At 40.2% G+C, this 12,846-nt stretch overlaps 2 protein-coding genes across 4 annotated transcripts; one reads left to right on the plus strand and one right to left on the minus strand.

Moving 5' to 3' along the window:
- Nucleotides 1–2,408: 2,408 nt before the first annotated feature.
- On the plus strand, nt 2,409–7,476 carry kbtbd3 (kelch repeat and BTB (POZ) domain containing 3; the record flags this gene model as incomplete). Its single annotated transcript, XM_080505728.1, has 9 exons — nt 2,409–2,665; nt 2,759–2,924; nt 3,529–3,711; nt 4,390–4,563; nt 4,651–4,941; nt 5,864–6,106; nt 6,193–6,483; nt 6,620–6,769; nt 7,354–7,476. The coding sequence occupies 9 exons, from the start codon at nt 2,409–2,411 to the stop codon at nt 7,474–7,476; spliced, it is 1,878 nt and encodes a 625-aa protein (XP_080361854.1).
- A 1,349-nt stretch (nt 7,477–8,825) lies between these two features.
- sln (sarcolipin) lies at nt 8,826–10,615 on the minus strand. 3 transcript variants are annotated; one of them, XM_080511812.1, is made up of 2 exons: nt 10,398–10,615; nt 8,826–9,499 (listed from the first exon to the last, which is right to left on the minus strand). In XM_080511812.1, exon 2 carries the CDS (start codon nt 9,445–9,447, stop codon nt 9,352–9,354), a length of 96 nt encoding a protein of 31 aa, XP_080367938.1. In that variant the 5' UTR covers nt 9,448–9,499; nt 10,398–10,615; the 3' UTR covers nt 8,826–9,351. The 3 variants fall into 3 exon arrangements, with proteins under 3 accessions (XP_080367938.1, XP_080367937.1, XP_080367936.1); XM_080511811.1 differs by having other exon boundaries at nt 8,826–9,502; nt 10,398–10,612; XM_080511810.1 differs by having other exon boundaries at nt 8,826–9,596; nt 10,398–10,610.
- Nucleotides 10,616–12,846: the final 2,231 nt, after the last annotated feature.

The following is a 12,846-nucleotide window of genomic DNA, read 5'->3' on the forward strand; positions in this document are numbered from 1 at the left end:
ACAGCTTTCACCCGGAGAGAGAGAGAGAGAGGGGGGGGGAGGGTGGGGGGGGGGGGGGGGGGGGGGGGGGGGGACGGCCACCGTGTGGGGGATGGGGATGCACTGCCGGGAGGGAGGGAGGGAGGGAGGAGGGATGCAGGGATGCAAGGAGAGAGGGAGGGAAGGAAGGAGGGGGCGATAACCGACCCAGCGATAACGTGACGTGGAGGCGCTCCAATAATAAAAAGGATATCAATTGATTTCACACGGAGCCGAATAGAGAGGCATCGGGATGGAGGAATGTTTCTCTTTGTTCTTCTTCATCCAGTATGTTAGAGAACGCGTTTAAACATCGCAACAACAACAATAATAATAATAATTTTACGTATTTAACTTGTCAGAGGTCAGATTATTTGCTCACTCAGCTCTTTGTTTTCACTCACACTTGTTTATTCTGAAAACGTTTTATTTTTTATTTTAAATGTTTGTTTTTCTATTCAACTAAAAAAAAATTAGTGCTGCGATGCAAGTTTGCATAAGCTGTTATATGTCTTTGTCGCGGGTGTGTTTAGGCGTGAAAATGTGTCATCTGGTCAGCAGCAGCAGCAGCTCTGTGGTGGTGGAACAGTACTGCAGCATGAAGAGAAGTTCATGTTCAGTAGTTCACAGTCAATGCTGTGGCCCCATGCATCATCAGCAATGATTGTTTGTACTAAATGAACTAGCGCCATTCAGTGGTGACAAATCACACTGCATCAAACCCTGGTAAAGAGTGTCAAACTCATTTTAGTTTAGGGGCCACATACATATTCCAATTTTATTCTGAGTGGGCCTGACCAGTGAAATAGTGCCATAACCTTGCTATTGTGGTGCAGAGTATACGTGATAAGAATGTCTATATGTATACAAAGGTAAACAGTTACCATGGAAAATGACTGCAGTAACATAAAGCCAATTTTTAGTGATACATTCTGGTGCAAAATACAGTGAACTATCCCAAGAAAACTCCTCCCATAACTGTTTCATTTTGCATATTGCCAATTTTCACCCACAGGCCTTATGTTTGAGACCTCTGACTTAAGGATCTGTCCAATATACATGTGCTCAAATCCAATATAAGGTGTTATATTTTTAACATGTAAAAGATAAACAAATGCTGTTTTTGAATTGCCACAAAGGAAGCAGGAAGCAACACCCATCAAGTTTTTATAAATGAAAACAATAATCAACTCCCCAAAATGCATTCAGCCTAATATACAGGTGTATCTCAAAAATAGAATACAAAGTAAAAGTTACATTTTCCCATACTTTTCTTTAACATGGTTAAATTACTACATTTATAAATGTACATTAGCATGTTAAAATATTAAAAATGTTGCTAAGCCCTAGTGTTTGATTAACCCAATGCCATAATCATCACAATTTCACAAGAAATAAATGTAATGATATAAATGGGGAAAGAATGCAGATAAAAACCTTTTTATATGATATACATTTATTTCTTCTTACTATGATACATCGAGTATGCCGAGCCATCTCAAAATATAAATGTAGATATGTTTGGCATATTGACATAAAATATATATTGTTTTCAAGAATATATCGTGTTATTGGTATTATTTGTACTTTGGGTTTTTACCATATTGACATTCATGTGATTCCTAAATTTGATAGTATTATTTTTTGATTGTTTATTCAAAAACGAATAAGCACAAATTGGTGGTGTTATGTATTTGAGTAATTTTATATCAAGGTGATTAAACACAAAAAAAAATACGGCTCGTCACATCGAGGGACCGACTGCAGACTCAATAAAGGACTACATATCCCAGCAGTCACTGCGCTTCCTTCATCCGCCACAACAAAAACGTAAATACGCACGATAGAGTAAAAAAAAGAAGCAAAATGACAGCTTGTGTACTACTCGATAATAGTAATTCAATATATATAGCAAACATTTTAAGGTTTTTAATAAAATGCATAATAAATGATTGAACCAAAACACACCAGTTTGACTCCTCGCGTGAATTCTCTATTCCGGAAGTTCGAGCGGCATGAGCTGTCCGAGGTTCTGACGGTGTGAGGAGGGTTTCTCTTGCTTCACTTCACTTAACCATGTGTTTCTAAGGTATTCTGTGTGTGACGTGTGTATTTATTTTTAGCATCAAGCTGTTATGTGACGTTACGTGTAATGTGCCTCAATGCAATGCATGATGTTGTGAGGAGCATACTGGACGTGCTGTGACATCCCTCAGAAAGTAGGCTGATCATCATCTACTGAAGCCTAAGTGATTTTAGCCTTACTTTTTCACACTCCTTTTTAATATGTGACTCTTTGCGATACATCTCCAGCAGTATCAGACATATTCAATTGCTGCACTGCAAGTGACCTTTTTTTTTTTTTTTTGGTACTGTCAGATTTTGCCAGGATGGATGAACATCAAGAGTCGACCTCTGTCTTGACTAATGGTCATCCCAGAAGCAAACCTGGCACCGCTCCACCATGCAACGGAGCCCCAGAGCGTCGGACGCTGCTGCGGGTGTCTGAGTCCCATGGGCTGCAGCTCCTGAGCCTGCTCAGGTCATTCAGGGAGCGAGACTTGCTGTTTGACTTCACCATTAAAGTCCAGGAACAGAGCTTCCCTTGTCACCGCTGTGTTCTCGCAGCATGTAGTGATTTTTTCAGGTGTCGATCTCTCTCTCTCTTTCTCTCTCTCTTTCTCTCTGGCAGTGCTGTTATAATTTTGTTTAATATTTGTGTCATGCTGTGTGTGTTTAGGGCCATGTTTGAGGTGGACATGCGTGAGCGTGATGATGGCTCAGTTACACTGGGTAACCAGTGTCCGGTCACGGTCAGCTCTTTCCTGGACTTTGCCTACTCAGGAGAAACACTCATCACTGATGGCAATGTAGACATGCTGTTTCAGCTCTCATCCTTTCTCCAGGTACAGTTGTAGGCATGATATATATATATATATATACCCCCCCGTCTGCCTCCACTCCCCTCTTAGCCTGTTGCTTATGAAAATAGAACATTTCGATGTGCCAATTCAGCACAGTAAACAATGTAAAATACGAATACGAAGACATTTCCTGAAGAGATTTGGAGTGTGTCAACTCAGCTGCAGCTGTTTGATATGCATTACTAAATTTGGCAGACGCTGGAATGGCCCCCATGGAGCCTTCTCGATGGAAAGATATTACAGTATAAAATAGGTTTAGCCGATCACCTGCAGAGTGTGATTGCTAAGGTGATTCCCACAACTCATCAGAAGGGCTCATTTAATATCTAGCACCTCTCCACCGTGTTTCAATCAAACCAGAGGTCTAAGTGAGTGGAGACGCCAGTGTGGGCCAACATGGATTCAATTCTCTGGGAACAAGTCAAGATTACAATCACTGACAAATACTGACAAATATTGCAGTATCTTATACTACAAATATTGCAGTATAAGATGCTCTGTCGGCTGAACCTATAGAATAATACTATTTTCTCAATCAAATTATTTATCCATCCTAAATGTTTCCATGTTGTTGTTCTATTCTCAGGTGCCCGTGCTGTCCAAAGCGTGCAGTGACTTCTTGATAGGAACCATGGATCTTTGTAACTGTCTGTCCCTTTACTCCCTGGCGGAGGCGTACGGCTCAGCCTCTCTCCTTCAAAGTGCCAATGAGTTTGTGGTTGAGAACTTTTCGGACCTTTCACAAACGCAGGACTTCATGGACATGCAGGTGAAGCCTGAAATCGACCCGAGTTTTACCTGCACGCTCTGGGAACCTGTGCATCAGAAACCTTTTTCTTTTCAAATCAATCAAACATACACCTCAGACAATCACATTCACTTTCTACTACACTGCCCAATCATGTAGAGTGATTTTTACGACTCTGTATTCCTATCCTGTCACCTCTGACAGGATTTGGCATCTGTACTTCTAATAATCATAAAATCTACATAATTTCTGATATCTGGAAAATCTAAAACACTTCTAGAAAGCAAAGAAATAGAGCTTTTGTCACTGTGATGGCCTTGAGAAATTCTGCAGTACAACTATCAAATCTGAGAAATCTTTATAACTTATAACTTCTCAGTACCATCACACAATAACTCCAAGTAACAGCCAGATATAAAAAAAAAAAGTTGTAGTTAGTTTTAAGTTGGAAAAAGCTGAATAAATCAAGGCTACTTCAATATAATTTCAGTCATGTGATTGTTAGGATAGTATTTCAGAAATCAATGTGTGTATGATATGTATCCAAATTCTACCCATGAAAAAAAAAGTCATTAATTCCAGACGGCTCTAACAAAAGGCTTCTGGCATTTCATTTCTAGTTCTGGCAATCCGCTTCAGAAGAGAACAAACTCTATTCTCTTTTCAGTCACTTTTCATTATTTCCTCTTGCACCCTCAGTTGAATGTCTTGGAGTCTTGCCTGAGGTCAGATGCCCTCAAGGTGCCCAGCGAGGAAACGGTTGTGACGTCACTTCTCAGATGGATCCGCTTCAGTCTCCCAGAAAGACAAAAACTCTTCCCGGGATTGTTGTCCTTAACCCGACTTCACCATCTGCCCACAGCTACACTAAAGGTATAAACCCACTGTGTGTATTGGATTCATGATTTGAAGCTGCTTATAGTATCTTCATAGACCGAACGTTTCTGTGTTGCTCCCCAGACTCTTCGTGATTCGGAAGCTCTCCTCTGTGATGACGAGTCCTGTGTGGCCCTGATCTCAGAAGCACAGAGCAGACAGACTCACTACGATGGGCTGCTGAGCGACGCCAGGCCCGCCACCACACAGAGCTACATCTACATCCACAAGACGGAGGAGAATGGAGAGATCCGCCACACCTTCTGCTACTGTCTGGAAACCGACCAGTGGAAAGAGCTGGGGACAACACAGAGAGGGCAGATGGCCGCCATGCCAGACCCTCCCGGCTCTTTTCTCACCAGCTATGCAGAGAAGGTACACTTTGAAAATCCATTCTGCTGGATCTTTTCCAACATACTTGGTTGATTTGTTTTTGGGGGTTCTTTTTGTTCATAAAAATTCTGTATAATGTTTTTGAAAAATGTATGAAATTGAACAAAACATGTATTCGGGGAATCAAACAGGTTAGACTCTGGTACCTGCCATTTCTATTGACAGTAAGTACATTAACAAACTATTTGCTTGTTCTTATGTCCCAGTCCACCATTGCTTGGATCCTCATGAAAAGGTCTAGGAAATACAATTTTTTATTTTTTATTTACCTCCACTGTTTATTTCATTGCTTTTTAGTGAGCAAAAACTATAAAAGAGATCAAATGAAAAAAGTCAGTGAATTTTAGTGTTTTGTGTGTGTGTGTGTGTGTGTGTGTGTGTGTGTGTGTGTGTGTGTGTGTGTTTGTGTGTGTCTACTTTTGTTTTGTTGTTTTAAATTCTATGTTATACAGGTTAATCTAGCCAAAATAGTGACTGGTCATACTCATTATCCGGTGTACTGAGGAGGATCTGGCTCTCTTGGCAAATCCCAACTGCCGTGTTCAATATTACACATTAGTTGAGGTGTTGATCTCGTATCAGACTCAGATCTGTGTAGTTTAATGGATTACCTCATTAATATAATGCTTAAAACACATAATTTCCTTCCAATATGAAGAATACGTAATAAATGCGCCAATGGCTTGTCATAGAAACTTGTAGAACTTGCAAATTGTGTTAGTTTCTTTCTATCTCTATGATCTCAGGCAATTTGATGATTGTAAGATAAAAGCTTTGAAGCGGAGGCAAAAAAATGTTCCTGGACTCCTCGATCTTCCTGTTGCTCACTATAATTCCCTGTACAGTGCCGGTGGAAATTTGACTGCAATGTCAACAGTCACTACCTTTTCCACTGTCGACTCAGATGTTCGTCACAGGCGGCTGTCGTGGGAACTGTTGTCGGGCAATACGTCTCCATGTGGCCGAACCATTTCATGAGGCTACTGATGAAGTTTGGTGCTTCTGTCCCGTGACTTTATCCTGCACACCAGCGCCAGCCATGCTGAAGCCCAGAACCATGCACACTGCGGTGACCTGCCTGGACAGAGTGTATGTCATTGGGGGACGAACCAAAGGTTCCAGAGGCGGATCTCCCAGTCTGTTGGAGGTCAGAATATTTCCTTTAAAAAAAAAAAAAAATGGAATTTGGTTATTGTTGGCTGCTGTAAAACCCTATTATCAATTGTGCTTTAGGTGGAGTATTATAACCCTCTGACCCAGACCTGGTGCTCTGTCAACTCACTTCCCAATGCCATCTTCTACCCTGAGGCCAGTGCTTGTGGCAGTGTCATCTACACGCTGGGGTCAGAGGTTGAGATCACAGATTCCTTTAACCCATCACTGGATTGCTTCTTTCGTTATGACGCCCAACTGGACCAGTGGAGCCGCCTGGTGGCTGAGTTTGGCCAGTTCTTCCATGCGACTCTTGTCAAGGCTGTGTCAATTAATAGTACTCTGCACCTCTGTGATCTTTCCACGTATAAGGTGAGAATTAGATGGACATCAATGAATGTATCAATTATGAAATCACAGTGATTGAGTTTTATATGATCGCAGCATTTGTTTTTTTTTGTTTTTTAAATACATTGTTTATAAATAGAGCTCTCTCCTTTTCATTCAGGTCTACAGTTTTTGTCCCGAGACCTGTGTATGGAAGGGTGAAGGCTCGTTTGAATGCGCTGGGTTCAATGCTGGTGCTGTGGGTACGAGGAACAGGATTTACATACTGGGCGGAGATTATTCACCCGACGAGATCACTGATGAAGTTCAGGTACGAGTGAGACTTGACTGCTGACTAAGCTGATCTTCTGGATCACTATTTCATGACCTAGAAGTGGCTGAGTAAAAAATACTTTTTAGTTATTATTTTGTCATGTTAGTGGACAAATAAGTGACCAAAGATATTATTTTTGTGCTAATCAATTTACTTGATATGAACCTGCACCCTTTATTATAAATACAATTTGGTTTTACAAGAACATTTCAACATGCCTCCTCATTTTTGCTCTTAATTGGACCAAAATGTAAAATCACAAGAGCCCAGCTGAGGTTTTATAATGATGAAATGTTGATGAGATTGAAACACACCACAATATCTACCATGCTTAAATATTGCACCTGCCAGGGTAAACTGCTACAATGGTATGATACTACTACTACTATACCACTGGTAATAGATTACTGGCATATATCAATCTGTTTTCTTATTAACCCTTATTTTTTTAACCACATATGTGTGTGTGTGTGTGTGTGTGTGTGTGTGTGTGTGTGTGTGTGTGTGTGTGTGTGTGTGTGTGTGTGTGTGTGTGTGTGTGTGTGTGTGTGTGTGTATGTGTGTTTTTGTTACCTGTGCAGGTGTACTACAGTGGGAGGAGTCAATGGGAGGAAGTTGCACCCATGCCCAGGGCACTCACTGAGTTTCACTGTCAGCTCATCAGCTTCAACAGATACAGAGATCCATGGAGTGACACGACATGAGGCATAGCGCACACCGGTGACATGTGAGCGGATTGAAAACTTGCATGCATAAGTATCTACCAGCTTTCCAACGCTTTTCCGTGATGTAAAATGACAGTCAGAGTCTTTAACACCACAGTGTCACACAAAGACCAACACCCCTGAGGAGTATTTGAGCCAAATAATTCATTTCTTTTATTCAGAGGGACATTAATCCTTTAAATTTAAGCCTGTAGCACCTTATGTCATGTGATCCTCATTATGTTGCTGTAATAATGACCCCTCCCATGGAGGATCCTTACTGAGATGTTTTAGAAATTGTATTTTAGTCCCTGAATATGCTTTCCTTGCTTGATAGTTTTCAGATCAACTCCATTCACAATATTCACATTGTGTGTAAGTTAGTCGGCTCTCCCATGGCTAAGATATAAACATGTATAGTTCACCATGCAATGCTTTCAAAATTGTCTTTACAAGAACTCCAGAAAATTGTATGCATCTTATTATATAGAAACATTGCAAGGCAAACAGACGATAAGGATTTTCTGTCAGCAGCCCCAAAAACCCACAACAGGAATATAATGTAGTGATTTGAAAGCTATTTGATCTGCAATTTATCTTTAGTTTCTTGTCGTGTCATTAATTGTTTTGTAATATTTTCTAATTATCGTCCCAGATCTATTTTTGCAATTAATGTTCTCACAGTTCTCCTAAATATTTCCATTTTAGATGATGGAAAGCTGCAAAGTTGCAGTTAATGTGGAGCTTAAGTGCTCACTTCAAGTCGTACATATTTATTCTATTTTGTTACTACCATGTGTTTTTTGCATGTCATCTTTCTTCTCATGCACTCACATTTATGGCTTGTAAAGAAGTGCTGTCAATAAAAAAAACAAAAACCTTCTTTAAGGTGCATTATGTCATATTTTGGTTTGATTTGAATCAATATAGCTTCTAAATAATGAGCCAAAATGAGCAAATCGATAATCACACTGTCAATGTCATACCAATTCTGTGCTGCTGGTATACTTACAGAAGTCAGAGTTTTCCAAGTTCCCTCAGTTTTGTCTTGCAGGACATGTTTGTGCCACAAGACTTTGCGTTGTGTCACTCAAACCGGCAGCAGGAGGAATAATTAACAACCTTGTCTGAATCTGCAGCTTTGCGGTGTATATAATAAGCAAGTACAGTATATATCATTTACACCACAAAGCTAAAATAATGAAGTCAACGGCACCACCTAAAGTACAACCAAAGCATGATTTGAATATTACTTGTTGCCACTGTAAAGAATACAATAACTGGAGAGAAAAGATGGACAATCATGAACACACAAGTTGGTGTTATGAAACATTAAAATGAATCCAACAAACAAAAGACTGTTTAATGGCAAAAAGTGAACATACACGCAATGCTTCTGAAGTTGGCGCTTTGTTTCATGAGTGAAAGCACAGTCATTGCTTTGTCAAACTCGAAACATGCACAAAATAGAATCATTCAACATATCAAAATGAATAACACGGTGACATGGACTGGTGGACACGCTACTGTTTCTGATGACGTTGCAGTGTTTCCTCGAGCAGCGGGTTTTAGTTTTTTAAAGCTCAAATCCATTTTCTTTACTTTTGCTCACAATAAAAGAAAAATAAATCTTACAAAAGCAGATTAAAGACTAGTTTGTCATTGACTTTGACTTGAGCCACCACACAAAGATTTGGCCTTATGCATGCTGAAGAACTGCATCAGACCAGTGACCTTGCAGAATGAAAAACATGTAAACACTGTGTCTGGACCAAATTCAATCAGCAGCAATGTCTTACGGCTCCCATGCCGGCTCCCCTGCACACACATCTCCCCCCATCATCTCTTTCAGCGCATCTCTTCTCGCTCCACACTTTAGTCCTGGTAAGTTTTCACCAGCAGCCACATGAGGAGCACCGTGATGAGGACGATCATGAAGTTGAGGAACAGCTCCTGCACCGAGCGGTCCATGGTTATACCTTGGGTGGAGAAGGCAGAGCAGAATGTTGAAGAGCGAAGGGAGCTGCTGGAGGAGGAGGAAGAGGGTGGAGAGAAGGAGACGAGTGGAAAGGTTGCTGATGTAATATGTGTGACTCGATTTTTGAACACAGATCCACAACCTGGGAGAGAAGAAATGGAGACGGAATAAAGCATTATGTGTGATGCAATTACAGGAACGAGCAAAGCTTTTGAGGGACTTTCAGCGTATTATGTAATTTCTAATAGTCCCCTAAAAACATAATTCCATAAGACAAATCATACACAACTGAAGCCCCACCTAAAGTGATACAAAGTATCAACTCAATAGAAAGAAATATAAAAATAATAGAGTAACTCATGTAACACATCTAGTATATTATTATTACAAATGAGGGGGGAAAAGTACAATAAACACAGTGAAAGGAAGTAGCCAGTCAATAAAAAAGTCAAGATGTTCTAAAAGACATGTTCTATTAAACATGCTAAGATGACAATGATATTACACCTTTCTCAGTAAAAAATAAATATGAAAGAGAGAGAGAGAGAGAGAGAGAGAGAGGTATGCTATATGTTGTTGTGATCGTCTTTGCTACAACAGGTTCAAGGGATCAGAGCAATGGTTGACCACGTCTGTTTACACTGACCATCAGCCAGCAAAGCAATGAGGCCACAATTTCCCTCGACATTCACATGCCGAAGCTCTCAAAGCTCTCTGTATTATTAAACAGAAGTCCACATGTGACGAGTTAAAACATTGCTGAGCATAATAGCATGAAAAGGTCACATTTTCACACTTTTACAACGCTACTTTAACTAATCCAGTTTAATCCACTTCCGCTTTTATTTTTCTTGAGTTGTGATGTTTGGCTTGAGAACCTGGAAAAGATGCAAAATTGCCCAATCGTTAGTGACTTCCTTTTTCTTCTTTTCTTTCCGCTTACCTTGTTTCGTTTGGCTTTGATTTGGAAACAAAACCAGAGGTTTTTATTTGTTCTTATCTTGACCTGAAACAAGATAAGATTCTTCTTGGGAGCTTCTGACTTGTTCTTCTCAGGAGCATCTGTCCAGTTTTCTGCTGTCAGTGGGCGGGGGGGGCCTGGCCTTCTCCTAAAGTAGCCATCCTCAGCGGACCGCCCATGGCTCACATACACACAGCCTGATGTCACACGTCGACCAAACGGCCAATCAAGTGTGTTATTTTCCATAATCTGGTCCAGTGAAGTGTTTACCACCCATTACCATACACGGGGTCTCTGCCTGTAACACACACACACACACACACACACACACACACACACACACACACACACACACACACACACACACACACACACACACACACACACACACACACACACACACACACACAGAGAGAGAGAGAGAGAGAGAGAGAGAGAGCACTATTTATAAAGCATTATTGCAGACACTCCGTGGATTACAGTTGCTCCAAACACAATACTTGTATCATCTGATGAATATAGGAAACAGTAACAGTATCATGCAGTATCTGGGGAGGAACTTGACTAGGATGAATAATAGAGCAGACATTCAAAATGTAATATACAAAGGATTTTGGTCTTTCCAATAACTTTCCTGTCACTTATTGATTCATGCTGTCAATGTGAAACATATATGAAGTGGTCCAAAACCAGCCAGAGTTCTCGTGAAGGACATAAAATGAGGGCTATTTTCTTAGTAACTGTGGTAACAAAAGGAGACCTGTAGCTGAACAGTAGATGATAGCCATGCACATGATCGGCCAGCTAACTATTAGTAGTGAAGTAGTGTGAAAAACATACTGTTGAGGGTAAAGTCCTGAAAATATGCACATGGAGGCCTGCAGAAATTGTGCAACCGATGAAGCCGGCATTTTCCAACATTCCACGAAAGAAATGCACGACTGCGAACTAGAATTGATAATGCTCTTCTTTTTTAAAGAAATCCTGGTTCATTCCTGACACGTATTTGAAAGAAAGCACATTAAATGTGAACATTCTGAGAATATGTTTAAAGTTCTTTGAGTTCAAACTAAGAGAAACATTTTGAGATATCATTACTTAATCATGTTATCTGTTAACATGTCACAGTTCTTGTGTGTATTTGTTATTAATACATACACAAATTCTATTCATTACTAATGTATTCAGATAACAGGCAACAGATGAGGACTCAGTCATCTAACCTCAGGAAGAGGATATATCATCACCAGTGTTAAGAGGAAGAATAACCTTCTCTTCAATAAATCCCACTGCTTTTGAATAAATGTCTTAAACAAAAGTAATAAAGAAATTGTAACAACGATGAAGTGACATTTTTGGAAACTGTGAATGTAATAGCCATACCTTGTGATCATTTCCCAATGAAAGCTCTAAATAGGTCAATTGAATTGAATTGAGTTGAATTGAATTGAGTTGAATTCAATTCAATTCAATTCAATTCAATTCAATTCAATTCAACTTTATTTACACAGCACCAAATACAACACAGTCATATATTGCTTTTACCTCTAATGGGAGTCAAAACATCAACATTTAATGTGAAACAAATAAAGTTCAATGAAGAACTGCTGTTTGGCGTGAGAAAAGGCGTGTGACATGAGACTGTGAGTTTACATTCAACTGTGTGAGTCAAATGTGCCAACATCGTTTTCTGTCTTCAGAAATACAGCAGATGATTGAATATGAAGGTATTGCAACAAAATAAGAAATCAGTCTTGACTAAAATATACTGTCTACACTACACACACACTGACGGTGGAACCTCAAAAAAAGCAAGCCAAAAAAAAAGAAGAAGAATGAGATGCAGTAACAGGTCTGCTGAAGCCCAGGATTTACACAACGGACTGAGGGGATATGCAGGCGGTATGTAGCCTATCCATGGGGATATCAGGACAGACTTCAATCCAGACTCTTTTTGGAAGAGGGCGGCCTTTCTCTATTTTCAGGTCGACCCTGCTGCTCACTGTGCTGGAATCACCCACACCACACTACATTTGGTGCTTGGCAGCGGATATAAACCCCGAGGATGAGAGCCAGTGCTTTGTCATTTGGACGCTGTGCTGTATGCTTTCTAAATGCATTTAGTGAATCACTGGGAAATTGTTTTCCCTACAGGAGTTTCAGGTTAAAGGACACCAAATGCAGGATTACCTGCTACCAAAATTCTTGAATTACGCATAACTCGGTCTTTAAACATTTTAAGATACAACAAAGCCTGCAATAAATGTACACTGCACGTGTAAATTCAGAACAATTCAATTGATATATGTACATCATTTGCCATTTGCAGTCGTATCTCTTGGAAGTCATCCGAATTAATATATGAGTTCATGTAATTCCAATGGGCTCAATTTGCTGCAGCTGGGCAGACCAGGAGAAAGTTCCCCCATGA

This window comes from Blennius ocellaris, assembly GCF_963422515.1.
Source record: "Blennius ocellaris genome assembly, chromosome: 2".
In the NCBI taxonomy this organism is placed as follows: domain Eukaryota; kingdom Metazoa; phylum Chordata; class Actinopteri; order Blenniiformes; family Blenniidae; genus Blennius; species Blennius ocellaris.